The sequence below is a fragment of the Pleuronectes platessa genome, chromosome 19, assembly GCF_947347685.1.
Source record: "Pleuronectes platessa chromosome 19, fPlePla1.1, whole genome shotgun sequence".
NCBI classification, from domain to species: domain Eukaryota; kingdom Metazoa; phylum Chordata; class Actinopteri; order Pleuronectiformes; family Pleuronectidae; genus Pleuronectes; species Pleuronectes platessa.
Window position 1 is genome coordinate 2,950,796 of NC_070644.1, and position 17,605 is coordinate 2,968,400.

The window sequence follows — 17,605 nt, forward strand, 5'->3', positions numbered from 1 at the left end:
TCCTGTGTGTGGTTGGGTTTCTGCATTTGGTGTTTTACGTTTTTGGTTCTAGGCGTATTTAGTTTTTTTTTGTATTTGTTTGCGTTTGCCCCGTTTAGCCCAGTCAATTTTGTTATTTGTTTGTTTTCAGTGTTTTGTTGCCTTTTCTTGTTTGGGTGTGTTTTCTCTGTTATGTAGTTTTGTCTGTGTTTGGTTGTGAAGCACATATTCTTTGTTTAAAACTTGGTCTCTCCACTAATTTCATTATGACAACTTGCAACTGTATCAAAATTAAAATGTCGCTTTATTTTGAGTGTAAATATCTGTACATTACACAGAGAAATACATGGGAAAATAAAACAGCAGAAGTACAATTTCAAAGAATACAGTAGTATAAGAAATCAAGGGTCTTGTACATTACAGGGCTTTAAAGATTCCTGACATCAGGAACGGGAGAAAAGAATGAATAAACCTAATAAAACTCCGTAACAGTCTCCTACCAGGATCAAAGTAATCTGGAGGAAAGAGGGGAGAACATGCTATATCTATGCTAGAAACAAGTTTAGAGTCTATAGACTTTCATTCAAAATCAATAGTTAGACATGACTATTTTACTTATAAGACAACAAAGTTTAAAATATGATTAAATGATCACTTGACAAGGAACTAATAATAGTAGTGATACATAGAAAACCACTTGAGTTGCTGGGTTTAGTTGAATGTCAGAAACCTTTCGGCCGATTCTTTAAAAAAGAGCAGACATGAAGATATAAAGTCAGAAACCTTTCTGTACAAAATGACTAATATAAGAAGAACATACGTGATTGGAAGCCATTGATGTGTTTTTGATTGTCAAGATGAATAAAAATGTCTTCTATCTGTGAAAAGCACATTTTCAGTTTTGGAATGTTTTCAAGCTATTTTTGCTGTAGCATACAACAGAGTATAAACTGGAACAACACAAAAAATGGTGTTATCAAATGAATGCAGATATAAAAATGTTGAAATGAAGCTCAAGCCAAGATCTCCTGTTACCGTGAGATTCAACAACACCAACAGACATACGAGTCGGTGCAAATTCAGGTAGAGTAAATATTTAAATTGTACTCTGTACAGCTGTTTAGGTAACCCAGTGTATTTTTACACATACAAATCCTTCACACAACAGGCTGGATTAACAAGAGGCCATCTCAGCCAAGGACATTTGGGTGTCAAGACCATTATTATTTCTCTATGTGGGGAAAATGTTTGCATGGTGTCAACCACAAAAATTTCCTCAGTAAGAATTTGCCTGAAAATAAAGTTTTTTATGTAAGATATTCTTTAGGAAAATTCTAGAGGATACGACTGGAACACAGTCCACTACAGAAAAGAGGCTGGTGTCATGTGTTTTGTTGTCACATAGAAAACAAAAGAAATGACCGCAACAAACGTTTACATCCCGTGTAGCTGCTGAGCTTCCATGGTGCGTCTTGGTAAATTAATTCGGCAGCAGCCACACCGCAAAGTGGGGCCTCGCAATAAACCAGCATACAGACATTGTACACGTCATACAGGGACGGTTCATACGGGCCCAGCAGCTCACTTGGTCCCTCAAGCAGGTTAATCTGGCCATGATCATATGAACAATACAAAACTCATCGGACAGTGTTTATGTGCAAGACTACAGAGGCAGTTTGTTTGGTATGTACAGTGTGGTAGCAGCAACTGGTAACTTTCTAGTGCCACTTTCAGTAGCTAACATGTTGTTTCTACAGTCATTACTGTACGATTGTATGGCAGAATTGTGTATGTTTCACAGTCCATTCTGTTGACTGTAATATACACATCAGATATTCATACAACAAGGCACATTTTCTCCTGAGTTCCCTAAGCACAATAACTTGCAGTGTTTCCTGCCTTTTCTAAAATTGTTGGCCTGTGTTTATGCTGGAAAACACGGTTGTTTGGGTGTATTTAAAGATCCAACTAGCCAGGTGGTACCCGGGGTTCAATCTTCAGTGACAGCTCATAGAGGGTATCTTCATCCATCACTAGCGTCTTATCCAGGAGGAACTGAGTCACCTGGGGGGGGGGGGGGGGTAGGACAGAGGAGACAGTTACAATACAATCATTCATTCCAAAAAAAGAAGATTGTAAAGTTAAAGGGCAGCTGTTTCAAATGTATGTTTTGGACGCACCTTGGGTTGGTGCTCTATCCTGTAAGGTGCTTGCTGGAACTGACGAATCTCCCGGATGATATGAGAAATCTGAGAGAGCAGAGGCAGCTTTCAGTCATAGGGTCAAGACAAAGCTTTAGAATGAGAGGGTTCTAAGCCGATCCTAAACGTTTCACAGTCAAACTCTCTCTGAACACAGTAACACCAAGCAAAGAAATGGATTAAAGCTTTTCTTTTTCAAACACCGTGTGCTGTGCTCACTGCTTCAACATGTGTAGAAGACTATATTGTTACCATCCTCATCTTGGAGAAGTTGACCAGGCCCTCCTCAGTGAAGTTGGGTGTTCCTTCCTCAATGAAAGCCAGGTCAGTCAGGTACATGCCCAGGTACGGCACACATGGCGGGTTACAGCTACAAACACACACACACAAACACATGCAAACTTTAGACTTGATTTACCAAAGTAAAAATCTGCCTGTGAAAATTTGCTGGATTTACTTTTTTAGAGTCTCTCTGAGATTCTTGAACCTCCCCTCGGATGACACCGTCTTCTGGAGCCTGTCCATCAGCGCCTTCGTCTAGAAAGCACAAATTGACAAATGACAAAATTACACAAGGAAACATCATGTGGATGGATAACAGCTATTTAATGAGGGGATATCAACCTGCTTGCAGACTTTTGCCCAGGTTTTCTTCAGCCTGTAGATGGCACTGCGGTTGAGAGCTGAGGTGATCTCCAGCACGCCGTTGTAGTTGTTGAGGCAGCGACAGATATCAGCCACCGCCAGCCATTTTTCTATGGAGCTGGCCCTGGAGCCCACGTCAGTGTGGGTCATGATCTGAGACGCCACCAGGTTGCTCATCTGTACAGAGAGGGACACTTCAAATGCTTAATGTGACGTCAAAGCTAAATGTCCCCCGTGGGAATATGTGAATATATATCTCAGTTTCATAAACGAACCTGCAAAAGCTTATGACAGCTTTTGTGTCTAATGAATATAATATCATTACCAGGTTACACTCAGTGGGAGCAACACAAAGTCTTACATCATTAAAGTGCTGGCTGGTCTTCATGATGTACGGAGTCCTCTCAGTTTTGTCGATCTTCATCCAGCCCTGACCGAGGAACTCCCTGCAGGACAGGAAACCTTCAGCATCGTACACACACTCCGCTATCACTGCATGATGGCTACTTCACCCAAACTGCTGTGATCACATGTCATGATTCGGCCTCTGTCTGGAACTTTGGACGGACTTGATTTGTCTTGTGAATCTTTTGTTGGACTTGTTGTATCTATAGACTCGGTGGACCTTTTGTTATTAGGTTTGGAGTTTAGGATTAGACTTGTTATTTTCCTTGTGTAAGATTTTTAGACTTGGATTTAAATCTCAGTTATTTGTATTTTGTTAATAAGTTGCTGTTTTACTTTGTGACTTATTTTCTTGAACGCACAAATCTGTGAAAAAAATAGTAAAGATAATCTTACAATCACCTCCAAATAGTAGCTTTTAATGTGAACGTGTCAAATGTTGCCTAACACAACTTCTTCACAAATACATGATTAAAGTGCACATTTAAAATTGTTCATAAGCATGTCACACCTGCTCCTTGCAAATTATTATATAAAAATTTGAAGATGGATTGTTTAAATGCTCTGAACACATAAATATAACACGTTTTACAATGTCCATGTTTTTCCACATTCAAACTTAACAGCACATGAACACACCGAAGTCAACAGAAGAAAAACTTCACACATTAAGCAAAGCCTGCGAGCAATCATGTGACATACATCATGTGACAAAACTCACTCGCCTCAATCATCTATAATACACATCCACCTTATTAGGATTTCTGTTTAGGCAGAGAAAATGTCCCATCAGTCCCTTTGCTTGTCTCCGCTGCTGCGTCAGTAATGCTGCCAGTTGCTTCAGCCCCTCCACCACTTGTAGGCTTCACCGGGGGTTATAGGTATTTGCTCATCACTCCCATCTTATCTATGTGATCATATCTGAGGCAGTGATTAAGTCGGAGCCTAGACATCAAACACTAAGCTGTTCTACTGCTGCAATAAACATTTGAGGAGCATGTGATGCACAGTATGTCTGTACTGCTGCTTTGTGTTAGTTAAATTCACCAAATCTCTTGCACCGTGCCTGCTTCTGGGTCCTGCTAATGGCAATCGAACATTTCAACTAAAGTTTTAAAGATTGCAGAATTTTTAAGATTCATCATTAAGTCTATCATGAAGTGTGGATTTTCACTATTATACAGACCTCTATAATGATGAGTGACCAAGATGTGTTTCTCTCTACACTGAGTATTTTGTTTTGTTCACTTTGCTGTTTCAAACCACTTTGTGTGATGTAGTGAATGCACTTACTCATAGGGAATACTCCTGAACACAATGTGATCCAGCAGTGTGATCTGTTCGGCCATTTCCATCGCCGACAGAGACTCAAAACACTCAGCTTTAGGACTCTCCGCCTAAAGACACACACACAAAAACCCCAGCAGATAATAACATATTTGTACAATATGTATTTGAATGTTTACAGAATTACAGAATGATATTATCATATATTTTAAAGAACTACGGTACCACACAAACACAAAGCTAACTTTGTGTACTGGGAAACCAGCTATCAGTGTTGCGGGGTTGTGACACAGTTCACAGTAACTACAACTGGAGCTTTTCCCTGAGGGAGCAACATGATTCTTACCGCGATGAAGTGTAGCAGAGGACAGCTTTTCTGTTCCATGATCAAGAGACAAATGATTTAAACAGTTGCTCAGAGCTTTATTTAGTAAAAGCTACTATATATTACTAAAGCCCTACTGTGATGTCATAACAGGTGGAAATACTGACCATTTGTAATATGTCCTCTATCTTCAGCTGAGCATCGTCTTGGTCTTCTTGAGAAAGGGCACTGAAGAGCAAAGCAGAGGAACTATGTCAACTTTATTTCTATAGTGCCTTTCAAAACCAGAGTTACAAGGACGAAATAAGCAAAATGGCTATGAATATGCACATTTGCACACCACATACACTGCACTATGTACGTCTTCAGGTTTACTATGCAATTTCTATACACTAATTAATCCATATTTCATCATTTTATTTAATCTTTGTTAAGAGACAAGTTATATTACATTTAAATGCTGCTTGCTGTTGATGCACGCGAGCTATGGAACAGTCTCCTGTCCCACATTAGGTCTTATCCTACTGTCGACAGTTTTAATATATATATATATAGAGAGAGAGAAAGAGAGAGAGAGATAGAGAGAGAGAGTGAACTGCAGTAGACATTCATACTAATAATTTATGTCTGAGAAAAAACAGGGGTGCACTAAATATTTGTTTAAGCTTAATTTGCATAAGATGTTTTGATTTTAACCAACTTTTAAAAATCATCTGTTTACTGAAATTTGTTTTCAGAAAATTCAATGGTGTCATGTTATTACAGTTTTTCTCAGTTGTTAACACACAAAAGGGGAAAATTCGGCACAATTTGCAAAACCTTCACTTCATGTACCAATCGCTCGACCCAATTTGGCACTACTTCACACTCCCTTATCTGCATTAGACTCTGACTTTCCTTCTTTACACTCTGATGTCAATTACACATCACCTTGTTGTCAAAACACTACACACAATGTTCAGTTGTTGCACACACTTCTCAAGTAAAATCTCAAAGCATCAACCTACAACACACAAATACTCAAATCTCTAAACATTTAGGTCTGTTGAGCTATTTGCAATCAGGATTGAAGCATAAAAGTGCCTTGAGCCTCTGTTTTGTTTGATGAACAATGGACAACTTGGAAGATATCGACAACCAGAGAAGTGTCTCACTGTAGGCCACTGTGTTGACCTCTCTGTGTCCATATTGTAACTTGCATTATACTGCTGTCAGTGGATCCAGGAGCATGACACAGCTCATGTGTTGTACCAGTACATCTTTATTGATGAGGTGGGATTCAACCTGGTGAAGAGGAGGCGACGGGGCAGAAACGTCATTGGCCAGCGGGCCATTGTTGAGGTCCCCGGCCAGCGTGGTGGGAACATCACAATGTGTGCTGCAATGAATCACCATGGGAACTTGCACCGTCATGCCCACCTAGGGGCCTATAATGCTGCCCGTCTCCTCATCTTCCTGGATGGCCTGCATGACCTGCTGGTACCACCTGACCAGATAGATGACCCAGAGCGGATCGATCACGTTGTCATCTGGGACACTGTGAGCTTCCACCGGGCTGCTCAAGTGCGTGAGTGGTTCCAGGACCACCCAAATTTTTTCGTTCTATACCTTCCACCTTATTCTCCTTTCCTGAATCCCATTGAGGAATTATTTTTAGCTTGGAGGTGGAAGGTATATGAATGGAACCAACAAGGCCGGCTCCAGGCCATTTAGGAGGCTTGTGGCGACCTGAGTGTCGAGGCCTGTCAGGGCTTCATGCGCCAGGGCCGGTTTACAGTACTGTACTGTTATTTGTGTGTACCGAAATAAAACTTTTTTTGCTGCATATTTGTGTGCTGTTTTATGTTTGACTATGAAAAAAGTAGGTCTACACTGAGACATTTTACAAAAGGAGAAATGGCTCATTTTCCAGAGTCATTGTCATTCATATGGTGTGTGTTCCATTTCGATGATAGTGTTTTCAATTTTGCACTTCAGTGTGCTGTAAATGCTTGGTAGTGTGCGGCAAATGCTTAGTTGTGTTTACTCAATGAATGGTACAGTGCCTTGCATAAGTATTCACCCCCTTTGGACTTTTCTACATTTTGTCATGCTATAACCACAGATTAAAATTTATTTCATCGTGAGTTTATGTAATGGACCAACACAAAATAGTGCATCATTTGGAAGTGGGGGGAAATATTACATGGATTTCACAATTATTTACAAATAAAAATCTGAAAAGTGTTGAGTGCATATGTATTCACCCCCTTTACTGTGAAACCCCTAACAAAGATCTGGTGCGACCAATTGCATTCACAAGTCACATTTGCAAGTCACATAATTAGTAAATAGGGTCCACCTGTCTGCAATTTAATCTCAGTATAAATACACCTGTTCTGTGACGGACTCAGAGTTTGTTGGAGATCATTACTGAACAAACAGCATCATGAAGACCAAGGAGCTCACCAAACAGGTCAGGGATAAAGTTGTGGAGAAATATGAAGCAGGGTTAGGTTATAACAAAATATCCAGAGCTTTGAACATCTCTCTGAGCACCATAAAATCCATCATAAGAAAATGGAAAGAATATGGCACAACCGCAAACCTACCAAGAGGAGGCCGTCCACCCAAACTGAAGAGTCGGACAAGGAGAAAATGAATCAGAGAAGCAACCAGGAGGCCCATGGTTACTCTGGAGGAGTTGCAGAGATCCACAGCTGAGGTGGGAGAATCTGTCCACAGGACAACTATTAGTCGTCTACTCCACAAATCTGGCCTTTATGGAAGAGTGGCAAGAAGAAAGCCATTGTTGAAAGGGATCCATAAAAAATCCCGTTTGGAGTTTGCCAGAAGCCATGTGGGAGACACAGCAAACATGTGGAAGAAGGTGCTCTGGTCAGATGAGACCAAAATTGAACTTTTTGGCCTCAATGCAAAACGCTGTGTGTGGCGAAAACCCAACACTGCCCATCACCTTGAGCACACCATCCCAACAGTGAAACATGGTGGTGGTAGCATCATGCTGTGGGGATGCTTCTCTTCAGCAGGTACAGGGAAACTGGTCAGAATAGAGGGAAAGATGGATGGAGCCAAATACAGGGAAATCCTTGAAGAAAATCTGATGCAGTCTGCAAAAGACTTGAGACTGGGGCGGAGGTTCATCTTCCAGCAGGACAATGACCCTAAACATACAGCCAGAGCTACAAAGGAATGGTTTGGATTAAAGAATGTTAATGTCTTAAAATGGCCCAGTCAAAGCCCAGACCTCAATCCAATAGAGAATCTATGGCAAGACGGTCTCCATCCAATCTGACTGAGCTTCATCTTTTTTGCCAAGAAGAATGGACAAACCTTTCCATCTCTAGATGTGCAAAGCTGGTAGAGACATACCCCAAAAGACTTGCAGCTGTAATTGCAGCGAAAGGGGGTTCTACCAAGTATTGACACAGGGGGGTGAATACTTATGCACCCAACAGATGTCAACTTTTTTGTTCTCATTATTGTTTGTGTCACAATAAAATTTATTTTGCACCTCCAAAGTACTATGCATGTTTTGTTGATCAAATGGGAAAAAGTTTATTTAAGTCTATTTGAATTCCAGTTAGTAACAGTACATAATGGGAAAAAGTCCAAGGGGGGTGAATACTTATGCAAGGCACTGTATGTGTGTGCCTTTTAAAAATATGGCTGTGTGTACCAAATTAAAACATGAGTTCCATTTTGTGAACAGTTAAGAGATTTGATGGCAAAGAGTCATCTTGCAAAGGGAGTGTCAGGTTTAGCATTTTGTGTGTGAGGTTTTCAGTTTTCTGTGTGCAGCTTTGAGAAAGCCGTTATTGTTTGGAAAAACGTGTGTTAACAATAGTGAAAAACTGTAAATGATATCAAAATAACTGATATAACAGCAGAAAAACATAATACATTAATTATTAAATACTTAAGTTGTGGAACGAGGGACAATTAACAAAAAAAATATGCAAATAATGTCCCCAGAAACCTAATCAGTTTAAAATGCAGTTTCTAGTGCGGGGACTCTGCACCTTAATATGTTGGTTGTAGCTTTCCTCTCTTGCGGCAGCAGGTCTGGATCCCGCTGCACCTCCTCCAGGAGACTGATCACCCCCATCTTCAGTTCACTGTTCATGTCAAAGTCCTGATGGACAAACACATTTATACACATAATGTAACTGAGTTACAGTTATACCACATGTTTGCACATTTGCACTTGAGCTCATCAAACTGAATCAAAGCACATCAACCACAAGAGCTGTAAGAGGAGACTGTAGAACTTTCTTTTACAATCAGACTATTAACATCGAGCAGCACATACCTGGAACACTGTACTCATAGGAATAACTAGAAAATCACAACTATTAACTAATTCTCCAGTTCTGTAAAACGATGGTTACTGGAAAAGCTTTGTCATCGTCATTTTAATTCGTATTCATTCTTATTTGAATTCTTTTCCTCCTTTTCATTGTCTAATTTTTACTAACTGTGTTAACTTAACGTTTTATAATCCTTCGGATATTTGTATTGTCCATGTGCCTATGCGTTTTTCTCTGTGTATATGCTACAATATAGACTGTCATTCTATGAACTGGCTGTGCTTTGTGTCTGGATATGTGCTTATTGTTTTTTATGCATGTCTAAGTTTTAGCTTTAAGTTTGTTGTCTGCTTGTTTGTTCATTTGTTTACTGTTAGCTGATTTTATTTTCAACATCAAACTACCATGGGACTGCAGATAAAATAATGTTTTAAAGGCTAACTCTGGTACATTAATATGAACCATTGTGCTCGTATTAATCAATTAAACTTAGTAAGTAAGTAAAGTACAAGTAAAGTCAAGTTTGAATACATTTTTGTACAATCTAAGATCTTCAGAACTCATCACTGCCAACAAACCTGTGACGTCTCCCACATGGAGCCAGAGCCAAGTTTTCAATCAATCGGAACAAATACAAAATGTTCACTTTTCACACAAAATCCAGGTACAGAAATAGAATCTTATATAATCTGGAATGAAAATGATTGTCCTGTAGCGTCCCTAGGGACGAGGCTGACCTTTCTGCATGCTTCCTGGGCGGGAGAAAAGACACGCAGCGCAAAGAGCACCCCCACCAGGGAATAGTAACAGGAGATGCTGATTGCTGATGGCAATGATGGCAATGAAAACAGGTCACAACAGACTCTTTCAGGTGAACTCTAAGTCATCTCATGGACAGAGAAGTAGACACAAGCTTCTTTACAGAGCTGTGAAGAAACAGGGTTAATAGTAAAGTGGTATTGTAAACAAACAGTCGAGGACAGGCGCAGGGCGTTAGGGTAGAAAACATTTTCACATTCATCATCAAGCTTATCTACAACATTTTCACACACAAAATAAACAGCTGCTGGAAACTTGTGAAAATACAATAAAGTGTGAATTTGTATGAGACCACACTAAACCACTGACAGACATCTGTCAACCAAAAAGTCGCATCAGCTAGTGGCAGTGGTAGGGCTACCGGAGGGGATGCACCGCCAGTAGACAGTTGTTTGCTGCTGCACAGGACCAGCCTGGAGGATCTACTGACATCTTGTGGTGCAGTGTTGGACATTTCAACAAGAACCAAGTGAATGCGTATGTAGGAAAACCTATGGCAACATCAGGCAACATAAAAATCTAAGAGGACTATAGTATTGTCTGTTCTGGTCTAACAGCAGCTAACAGCCAGGTCTCTTCATGGTATAACAAACCTGTTTTAACTCATTACTTTAGCCTTTTTTGCCATTTAAAGCACATTTATCTTGTACCCTTTTAAACTTAAAATGTATTTGTATGTACCCGGTCTCACTGATGACCTCTCTCAGAATCTGTACACGCTGTGTGGACTCACCTGGGAGTGCTTGGAAACCCAATGTCTCAGCACATTGAGAACTCTGTTGGTTGCAGCTCTGCGGATGATGAATTCTTTGTCACAGGTTTTTTCAGAATTATTGAAACCTAGGAGAAATAATATGAAAAGATCAGGCTAACGATTCCACACAATTTAACAGCTGACTAACTGTGATTACTGGCAAACATTGGAGCTCAAGTTCCAACAAAACAGCATTTCTTTGCCCCAGCTGGAGGTCTCTTTGACCTTCTCTTGCCGTGCTCACCCTGAGAGCTGCTGTGCCCAGCAGCAGCGGTGGCGATGGCAAACGCAGAAGCTGGCGACATTGTACAGCGAGAGTTCTCTCCTGGTGAGACTGCAAGACATTAGAAACAGTATAAAACACCAGTCAGAGACACAGCGGCACATTGCCTGCTCTGCGTGTGTAGAATGAGATGTGTGGGTCCATGTTGCACCTCCTGGCTGTCGGAAGCGGAGGTGCCTCGGCGTCGAAGGTGATCGACAGGGAGACATGTCGCCAGGCTCGCTGCTAGCAGGCATTTCGGGAAGAAACTTGTCCAGAGATACTGTCTCCAAGACAGCTGTTGGAAAAAAAAAAGAATTGACACAACATCTGTAGTGACTATGTGATGATATGATCAGTTCTGTAATCTACAGACTTTATTGTCTGTTAAGGACAAACCCACCAATTCCAATACTATATGGACAAAAAGGATACAGATAATTACAAAATGTTTGATACAATGCATACGTCATTGTCCATGACAGAGTATCATTACGTATGTTGCACATGTGTATCTTGGAAATACTGAATCAGGACCTGCTGTATTTTGTTATTGGAGCCGCCTCAGTTCACCCATCCAAGACGTAATTTTATTTTTATTTATTTTATTTATCTCTTTATTTTCCGTTCCTCTACAACCTGATCTGCCGCTGTTGTCATAGTGAACACACTGCAGCCAGATGGTGATCTAAGAGCTCTATTATTCCTTTGTAGGGTAATGGTGACCCATTTATGTCTCTCGTTCATGAGTCGTTTTTTCTGCTGACAGACTGTATCTGTGATGTGTCCGATTCAAGTATAATATTGTAAGAAGAAAGATGAGCTAAACTTTATGCATTTACCTGTTTCTAAAACACAACGTCATAACAGAACCACAGTATCTGATATTCACATGGTATTGACTGAGTGTGAATCACATGCTTCTCTGTCGCGGCTACACACCTCTGCGGATGCTTCGCCTCAGCTTCCCACAGAAGGCGTCGATGCGAGGCAGCTCTCCGCTGATGTCCTCCCCTGCAGCTGGGCTCAGCTCTGGGAAGCTGGGGCTGGGACCACGGCTGAGGTCCAGTGGGGCCTTGGTGGAGATGGGGGGCGGCGACGACATCCCAGAGGTCAGGGGGAAGCTGGGAGAGCGTGTCGAGGTGGGAGGAGGGGAGGAAAAGCCGGAAGGGGGCCGGGTTGAGCTTGGAGGAGGAGAGGAGATGGAGGGGCTGTGACTGGAGGTGGGGGAGCTGGCTGCAGAGGACGAGGGGGTAGGAGACAAGTCCAAGGCTCCCACTTTCGCACTGATCTGGGAGTTGAGGGACAGCTTACGGCAGTGGACGGGGGAGGAGGTGCGAGAGGGGATGCAGAGGGGAGGGGGAGAGGAGAACTTGCGGCAGAGCCTCGGGGATTTGTTGTTCAAGTTGTCCGCTCCCCACGTGCCCTGGTTGGTCGCGAAGAAGAGCTCCAGAGACCTGAGGGACAGAGAAAGAGCTGATAGTTGTCGCTACATCTTTCACAAAAGTTGGTACAAGTCAGTCACCAGTCCTACTCAGGGTGTTTACTTGGTCTGGTCCAATGCAAGCTGCGTGATCTTCAGACTGTAGTCAGGACAGAGGGACATGATGGACAGACGATCACATGAATGTTGCTCGATCCTGAGACAGTGACAGGATGAGTAGGAGGAGGAGGAGGAGGAGGAGGAGGAGGAGGAGGTGGTGGTGTATGGCAGGGTGACAGATGAAGAAAGGAGGAGTAGAAAATATTGAAATGGAAAGATGGAGTGAACGATAAGATGTATTGTGGGCTGCCATGCATGAGTCTGTTCAATGAGAGGAGGAGGAATGACAATGGATAAATGTGACATTAACAGAATCAGTGGTCTGTCGTACCTGACAGGTATGGAGGTAAAGGGCTTCCTGTAAATGACGGCCAGCTTGTCGATGACCACGGCAGCCGTGGTGAAGATCCTGTAAGTGTGGAGGAAGGTGTTGAGGAAATCTATGGAGAGGAAGCGCAGATCTGTCAGTCGTTCCAGAAGACGCTCCACGCTGGCATATCGGATCTGTGGAACCTTGCAGGAGTTGAGGGTCTTGCTGAAGCAGATGTCAATGTCGTCTTTATGCAGGCGAGCATCAGACCTTGGGGAGAAAAACACCACGGTCGTTACTATTCTCCATGTTAAAAACTAACGATGTTCTACTCTTTTCTCCTTTTTAACAGAACCCACGTTCGTCCTTCTCTCACAGGCGTTCAGCTTCAAGCCTAATGAAAGCAAGTCATGTTTAAAAACAAAAATCTAATCACAAATCTATAGTTACATGTGTCTTTGTCTTCTGGTGTGTTCGTCACCTCTGCCACTGAGGTTGTGTTTTCGTCTGTTTGTTTGTTTGCTATTTAACAGGATTACGCTAAACTACTGCGCAGTGATTTCCTGCTCTGCAGCTACTCACTGTAGTTTTTAGCAAACGCTACTCATGTGGAAACAGTGCAGTTTTTGAGGACTATTTTCAGCAGTGGATTAATCCACATTTTGTGCTGTGGTGAGTGTTTGTGGAAACAAAGGAGCTCTATGGCCCAGAGGGCAAAGTTACATCAGGCTTTAGTACATGGAGAGTGCTGGGATACATTCATTATTGCTGTATGAAAAAGACTGACAGACAATTGAAATTATTGATTATTTAATGAATGAAATAAATAACTGATGTCTTACCTGTATTCATGTCTATTTTTAATCAAAAATATGCATTTTTAATAAAAAATTGTTTTGTTTGTGTGTTGCAACATTTCTCTCAGAATTCAGTTACAATAAGTCTAATGTGTATCACACAGTAAAGTCAAAATACTTTCAGGACAACAAAACCTGATTACAATATAGAAATATCGAGATTATCGGACGAAATAATCTCCGCTGTTACAGTTTGAAATCTTCCTCTATATTAAAATATCAGAAAATCCTCTTTTCTTACTTGATCATGTGTGGCACAGAAACTTTGGAGTTCTCCTCAAACACACTGGTCATCAAGCCGTTACATCGGATATTATCAATGCACTGAGACAGAGAGCAGAGAAACACGAGACTCAGTCAGTTCTCTTAAATCCCACATCTGGGATCAGAAGTCTCGGTTACTTGACTTCTTCTCATCATTAAAAATCCATTTGCCTTGTGTACTGCTGATCCACCAGCTTTGAGACACACAATCTCATCGTACCTGGCTGATGTCGCTGGTCCACGCAGCCTTTTCTTGGCGAGAAGGAGCCAGGAGGACAACAGAGAAGCACTGACCGTCAGGAGGTTCCACCACAACTTTAAACTCCAGATGGCTGAAGCCCTGACCTGCTGCGTTGTCTACAAAATAAACACACAGGCCCGCAGCTCAGTTAACCGACACTGGACTGGGAATAATCGTCAGGCTCAGGTAGGATTTGGAATACAGCTACTCACAGTCCTCATCACTGGCTTCCAGTTCTTCAATGAGAGTACACTCGATCAGAGACAATGTTCCTCCTTGCTGTTGGTGATGGAAAAACAAGAACAGATTTACTTTATAGTGATTCTGTGATTTAGACATATAAATAAAATGTTGAGAACTTTACTTTAAGGAATAATCGTACCATCATAACAGCTGTCAATTTATCTTTCTGTCAGTCGACTAATCATTGCAACAATTCGATAAAAAACGTTTTCAACTGGTATAAGAAAAATATGTTTTGTATGTCTGTAAGATGGTTGAATAAAAATTAAAAAAAATGTTTGTGGCATCTTTTTCCGGCATTCAGTGCATTACATGTCAATGATCACGTAGAAACCACGTGTTTCTGAAATACTGACTTTGATTGATTTTTGTAGGCCTATACCGATACTAATATAAATAATATATTTAAAATATGATAATAATGTATGGACAAATTTGTACTTTGTAACAAAGACAATATTTTATGAGGGCTCTTCAAAATGTATTTTACATATATCATTAGAAATAAATATAAACGCTGCCTATAAAATCTCATATATTATAAATATTAATCAATGAATGAAGTAGTGTTGAAGAAAGGCAGTGATATGAACATCAATTGCATCCACTAATGTTAGCGTGATGCTAAAGGAAAACCTCCAACCTTCTTATGTATTCATGTTAAAAAATTTAGCTCCGATCAAAAATTCATTTTTGTAAGTATTGCATGTAACATCATTTTGTGTATGGACTCCGATTTCATGTATATTTGAATGTGTCTGTTGAAAGTTAAAATTGGCTGGAGGATGCATCTGACTCTTCTAGGTTAGATTGAAGTTTGCCCATATCAGATGTGTGTGTGTGTGTGTGTGTGCAGTGACACACGCATTCATTTGAATTTACATTCAATATCCTATTAGGCTATGAAAATTAGCAACCGGTGTTGAAGAAAGGCGAAACAGACATTTTGAATTTACATAAATGAAACAAAAATCTGCAGAACTCATTGAGACGCTTATTTCCAGTGCAGCAGAATAAACATCTGCGGACAGGTGAGGCTGACCTTGAGCAAGTGAAGCTTTCCTCCAGATGTTCGGGTGCAGATGAGGAAGTGCTTGGTAAACAGAAAGCACTGCCTCTCTCCCTCCTTCCTCAGCGAGAGGGAGCCCAGGCGCACTTTGCTGAGCATGCCTCGCTCACTGCTGGACGGCAACTGGATGAGAGAGCCTGGCCCCAGAGAGAGTGAGTTAAAAGAGATGGAGAATGGTAATAAAGGATTTGGTGGCTGAGTAACGTCAGACAGCGAGAGAGATGGTGTCGTAGGTGAGGCGGCTCACCTTGTCTGACGAAGGTCTGGCTTGTGTCTAACAGGATGTCACAGCCCTCGACAATCATCCTCTCTATCGCCAGATTCTTCCTGATGTTCTCTGTGTCGCTCACTTCATCGTGCATCATCCTGACAGCACGACCAATCATCATCATCATCATCATCATCAATATATCCCTTCATATCTATGGAAAGTGCACACACTTACTTTGACAGCTCCTCCAGTTTGGATTTGGCAAACTCCAGGCTCTTGCGCTCCACGTGCTCATGAGGTGTGTGTGCCAGCAGCTCATGGAGGGTGATGATGTAGCGTGGAATCTAATATGTCGAATCAAAACACATTATCATACACAGACATGCACAAATACAGGCACCAAACATCCAACCTAATTCACGTTAGCTCACCAATGAGCAATGTCTTTTCAACACTAGACTTTTTTTAACATGACTCTAGTATGACACTAGTATACTTTCCATCGATCACTGTTACAATTATTAGGGTTCATTGAGATAAACAGCAGGCGACTTTAACTCTCCACTCAGGTGCTATTACACCACTGTAGAAGAAGTTTTGGAGGTCTACATTGACAATGTCTGAGGTAAACAGTGAGCACTACCTGGAACATGGGGTAAGTGAGGAACGTCTCCAGCATGCGGCCCTCGCAGGCAGCGTTGGACTCGTACTGTTTGAGCAGCTTGTCAAAGTCTCTGTTCTGCTTACAGTTGGCCAACACCTGCAGACTGTACTGGTGGTTACGCACAAACTCCTGGTAAATGTTCAGCATGGGCAGCAGGATGTCAAACAGGTCGGCTGCGTGTGAAACAGAAAAGACAACACTCAAATCACTGAGTGATGTTTCCCACAGGTTTTACACTGATTTCCCTCCTTCCACAAGGCGTTTGGTCTCAGTTCATGTGTAACGTTTCATTTAACCCTTAGCCTGTGATGCACTTCTCTGCTTCTATTTACATTTAAACAACAGGTGGGGCCGTTCCTGATGTTCTTGCTCCTCTCTTCTCTCCGCCACAAGCACAATGCATGATGGTATATATTGCTGACTGAGTAGATGGGGTGAATTTCAGGAGGAAATTCAGGCAGGAGATCAATCTAAAATCGTTTTGGACTGATGTAACGCACAAGCAAATTGTAATTAATGGGCTAAAACAAACCCCCTATATAAAGAGACCTAACTTTAAGTTCCATGAAGCTACTCACCCAAAACTAGCGTTGGCCAGTTGGCAATCCGAGCATTTAGACCTTGGTGGAAGATTTCATGCAGAAACATGATGGTCTCACTAGAGAAGGAGAAACAGTCTTCAATCACTCTGAGTATGATTCTGTTTGGCCTCAACCTGAAAGTTAAAATACTTGACTGGTAAACAAAATAAAAAGAAGATGGCTGCACCTGTTGAGAAAGATGGTGCTGACGTTGTCATGATTGATGGGAGGTTTCTTGGAGCTGGCAGCCATGCGGAGTGGCCTGAGGAAGCAGTTCACCAGGATGGACAGCTGGTGGACGTACTCTGTCTCTGCCTCCACCATGTTGAAGACAATCTGGTTCCTCTTCCTCATGCTCTCGGCGTGAGGGGAGCAGATGTAGTCCTGGACAATGATCTTCCACTTTCTCCGGCACAACCAGCCACGCATGAAACTTTGCACCTGGACAGCCACAGAACAACAAGGTGTCTCTCACTGTTCTTGATTCTCTACTTGTTAATGTGCGACTATCAACAACTTTACCTTTTTGATCTTTTTAATATCGGGGTCTTCCTCCTCTTGGTTGTTCTGGTAAGGCCGAATCCTTTCCTTGGTTTTGTTCAACACTACAATCTGGCATAACAGTCTCCATGTGA

General features: G+C 41.7%; 1 protein-coding gene across 2 annotated transcripts in view; it reads right to left on the reverse strand.

Moving 5' to 3' along the window:
* Positions 1-264: 264 nt before the first annotated feature.
* Positions 265-17,605, reverse strand: part of rasgrf2a (Ras protein-specific guanine nucleotide-releasing factor 2a) — a 39,328-nt gene continuing 21,987 nt past the window's right edge. Inside the window, exons 4-29 of one of the 2 annotated variants that reach the window (XM_053411088.1) lie at positions 17,493-17,582; positions 17,158-17,411; positions 16,968-17,047; positions 16,369-16,562; positions 15,960-16,069; positions 15,762-15,880; positions 15,488-15,651; positions 14,415-14,481; positions 14,182-14,318; positions 13,939-14,021; positions 12,862-13,110; positions 12,535-12,627; positions 11,930-12,444; positions 11,160-11,285; positions 10,970-11,059; positions 10,705-10,811; positions 8,865-8,977; positions 5,010-5,070; positions 4,864-4,893; positions 4,524-4,627; positions 3,187-3,271; positions 2,805-3,002; positions 2,638-2,717; positions 2,433-2,550; positions 2,160-2,228; positions 265-2,043 (exon numbers count right to left, since the gene is read on the reverse strand). In XM_053411088.1, coding sequence (XP_053267063.1) covers positions 1,948-2,043; positions 2,160-2,228; positions 2,433-2,550; positions 2,638-2,717; positions 2,805-3,002; positions 3,187-3,271; positions 4,524-4,627; positions 4,864-4,893; positions 5,010-5,070; positions 8,865-8,977; positions 10,705-10,811; positions 10,970-11,059; positions 11,160-11,285; positions 11,930-12,444; positions 12,535-12,627; positions 12,862-13,110; positions 13,939-14,021; positions 14,182-14,318; positions 14,415-14,481; positions 15,488-15,651; positions 15,762-15,880; positions 15,960-16,069; positions 16,369-16,562; positions 16,968-17,047; positions 17,158-17,411; positions 17,493-17,582 — 3,432 coding nt within the window. In that variant the 3' untranslated portion in view covers positions 265-1,947. The remainder of the gene's footprint in view (positions 2,044-2,159; positions 2,229-2,432; positions 2,551-2,637; positions 2,718-2,804; positions 3,003-3,186; positions 3,272-4,523; positions 4,628-4,863; positions 4,894-5,009; positions 5,071-8,864; positions 8,978-10,704; positions 10,812-10,969; positions 11,060-11,159; positions 11,286-11,929; positions 12,445-12,534; positions 12,628-12,861; positions 13,111-13,938; positions 14,022-14,181; positions 14,319-14,414; positions 14,482-15,487; positions 15,652-15,761; positions 15,881-15,959; positions 16,070-16,368; positions 16,563-16,967; positions 17,048-17,157; positions 17,412-17,492; positions 17,583-17,605) is intronic. The other variant, XM_053411089.1, reaches the window with a different exon arrangement.